Genomic DNA, 3,028 nt, shown 5'->3' with positions numbered 1-3,028 from the left:
AGCCCTAAGGAAAGTAAACATCCTACTAAGACCCAATTTATTTTTACTTGGTCTTTTGCTTTGAATTTCATTTAGATATTAATTTTAACCTTTTACTAGGTTGGTATGTGAAAAAAAATCTAAGTATATATGAAAATTTTATATATCTTAAGATCTTTTTACTCTCTTTCTCTCCCCTTTTTTTGTCACTCTTTTCTTATTCGAACACGTCTCTTTTATCTTCAAACACAAGCCACTTGTTAGCCACGCACTTCTCTCTCTATCTCTCTTTCTCTCTCTCTCTCTCTCCATCCAGATGCAAGCCACTAAATTTGTAACAAACTGATGTTTGTCCACCATCAATAGTAGTAAGATATTATCTGAATAGCCCCCACCATCAATAGTAGTAAGATGTTATCTGAATAGCTCCACAGCTAAGATACCAATTGAAAAGCATCACATCATAAGTCCAAGTCCTCCTCCCCTATTTCTTTTATATATTTTTTTCTTTTTCTTTTTCTGATGCAGTGTACTTAACTTTACCACTAATGCTTGACAAAAGTCGTAAGGTTTTTCACAGGTGTGCCCATCTCCTCCAACAGTAATGCTCCTTTCCAAGTTAAATTAGTCGAGAAAGAGATGATTCAGTCATATAAATATAACTTATTCACATGCATGTTCTAAAAAATACATCAACCTCATGCCTAAAGTGAATTGATAAAATAGAAAACTTGAAATTTGAAGCCAATCAACCAATAAAATCTTGGCACATCCTCAAGCATAACACTAGGGTTTGAGCTTATCTTCTCAATTGCTCTAATCTAAAATAGGCTAAGAATTGGTGATGATCTCTTGGAGAGGGGGCAAATCAGGTGTCTTCTCTCGAGAACCAAGTATTGTGAGTAGTGGTTGGGATGTCATTAATGACTTATCACTTTCACTTAGCCAACTGTACCCAACTTCGAGCCCCCCCATGCAGACTCATGGCTGGCTAGTACTTGGCTTGAGACTCAAAATTAACCTCTCCTTTTCTCTCTTCGATCTTCATCTCTATCTCTTCCCTCCTATAAAATGCCAACAAAATGCTCAATTATCCCACCCCAACTAAAATACCACTTCCAAGTCTCAGTCACTTATTCAATGGCTTCTTCTCCTTTTTCTTCATCTTCTCTATTGGGGTTGGTTGTATACATGTTTTGCTCTCTCATGGCTGCCTCTGCTGGCAATTTTTACCAAGAGTTTGACATCACTTGGGGAAATGACCGTGCTAAGCTGCTTGACAAGGGCCAGCTCCTCACTCTCTCCTTGGACAGAGCATCTGGCTCAGGGTTCAAGTCCAAGAATGAGTATTTGTTTGGAAAGATCGATATGCAGCTTAAGCTTGTCCCTGGCAACTCTGCAGGCACGGTCACCGCCTACTATGTATGACTAACTTTTCTATTAGTCTTAGTTTTTAGAAAAAATTTGCAGTACTTCCGGAGGTATACTCATACGTAGGTATATCCAAAATATTGACAACTAGTCAAAATTCAATGGATAAAATTTATTTCCAAATATTTTATGATCGAGAAAATAACGTGAAGACTTAGTCTTTATTATATATTTATATGTTGCAATAAAGGTGAAGTTGGGGAGTACAGCTTCTTTTTAATCTTGGCTTCATGTGTTGCAGTTTTCGTCACTAGGGTCAACCCATGATGAGATAGACTTTGAATTCTTGGGGAACCTCAGTGGTGATCCTTACATTCTTCACACCAATGTGTTCAGCCAAGGGAAGGGCAACAGAGAGCAACAGTTCTACCTCTGGTTCGATCCCACTGCCAACTTTCACACATATTCCGTCCTCTGGAATCCCCATAACATCCTGTGAGAACCCTTGCATAACTGCTACAAATACATATCACTATCATATAAGATTGATTAATTTAATCCTCAACTTGGGGTTGAATTTTTTTGTACAGATTCTCAGTGGATGGCACACCCATTAGAGTGTTCAAGAACCTGGAGGCCATGGGAATTCCATTCCCAAAGAAGCAGCCCATGAGGATATACTCCAGTCTCTGGAATGCAGATGACTGGGCTACAAGAGGTGGACTCGTAAAAACAGACTGGTCCCAAGCACCCTTCACTGCCTCCTACAGGAACTTTGATGCCAGTAATGCCTGTGTGTGGTCTTCAGGAGCATCCTCATGCAGTTCCAAGTCTCCATCCTCCAGCAACAGTCCATGGATGAAACATGAGCTGGACTCCACCAGCCAGGCAAGGCTGAGGTGGGTGCAGAAGAATTACATGATCTACAACTACTGCACTGACACTAAGCGCTTCCCACAAAGCCCTCCCCCTGAATGTGCTTAAGACTTGAATGGAAATTGTGTACTTTCTTCGTATAAAACAAGGCCTTTTGCTTGGTACTGTACATATTTCTATGTATTCAATAAAGTGTAAATGTTGAATATGGGCTGGTTGGAATTTAATTTTTGTTTGTGATTGAAGTGGCCAATGAATAGAGGTATGAAAGTAAACATATGAAGTCAAAATTCTTTGTCGTATCTGTCGGTGATATGTAAGTGTGAGGTGGTAATTGACATTGAGAGCTTTACTTTACATAAAGGTTTCTTGAAAATGTGGGTACACTTTACAGCCTTAGGTGTTGTATTCGTGTACTATTTCTAGGAATGGAAAATGAGACTGATTCCAACCCCTTGCTATTTTATAAATATATTCTTAGTCTTGTTTAGAAAAAATGAAAAAAAGTTAAATAGGGGTGGGACTGGGGTGGACTAACCGGGTAGGAGAATTATATAATATTATATGTATAAAATTGAAGCTAAATTTCTTTTCTATTTTAATAAGTTTTTATATATATAAAAATAATTTTTAAAACTAAAAAAATCTTATTCTTGAACACAACTATTTTAGTGGCTTTATAAAAATGTATGTAATTTGATCTTCTAATCTACAAAATTTAGGTTTGATCTCATCAATTTTTATGATTTCTCTAATATAATGAAATTTGATACTTATTTGTTTGCTTTGAACATCATATTCT

The 3,028-nt window shown here is 37.4% G+C and overlaps 1 protein-coding gene across 1 annotated transcript; it reads left to right on the top strand.

Moving 5' to 3' along the window:
* Positions 1 to 973: 973 nt before the first annotated feature.
* On the top strand, positions 974 to 2,434 carry LOC100256457 (xyloglucan endotransglucosylase protein 7). The gene is made up of 3 exons (XM_002274368.5): positions 974 to 1,401; positions 1,652 to 1,845; positions 1,941 to 2,434. The coding sequence occupies exons 1-3, from the start codon at positions 1,051 to 1,053 to the stop codon at positions 2,332 to 2,334; spliced, it is 939 nt and encodes a 312-aa protein (XP_002274404.2). The 5' UTR covers positions 974 to 1,050; the 3' UTR covers positions 2,335 to 2,434.
* The last annotated feature ends 594 nt before the right edge of the window (positions 2,435 to 3,028 follow it).

The sequence above is a fragment of the Vitis vinifera genome, chromosome 11, assembly GCF_030704535.1.
Source record: "Vitis vinifera cultivar Pinot Noir 40024 chromosome 11, ASM3070453v1".
Taxonomy (NCBI): domain Eukaryota; kingdom Viridiplantae; phylum Streptophyta; class Magnoliopsida; order Vitales; family Vitaceae; genus Vitis; species Vitis vinifera.
The sequence above is the reverse complement of the archived record's forward strand: the minus strand, read 5'-3'. Positions and strand labels throughout refer to the sequence as shown.

Bases quoted from the DNA above. Each gene is read 5' to 3' on its own strand.
- LOC100256457 (XM_002274368.5), top strand. From the start codon at position 1,051: ATGCCAACAAAATGCTCAATTATCCCACCCCAACTAAAATACCACTTC. The intron at 1,402-1,651 runs GTATGACTAACT...CATGTGTTGCAG, and splicing joins GCACGGTCACCGCCTACTAT to TTTTCGTCACTAGGGTCAAC. The intron at 1,846-1,940 runs GTGAGAACCCTT...TTTTTTGTACAG, and splicing joins TGGAATCCCCATAACATCCT to ATTCTCAGTGGATGGCACAC.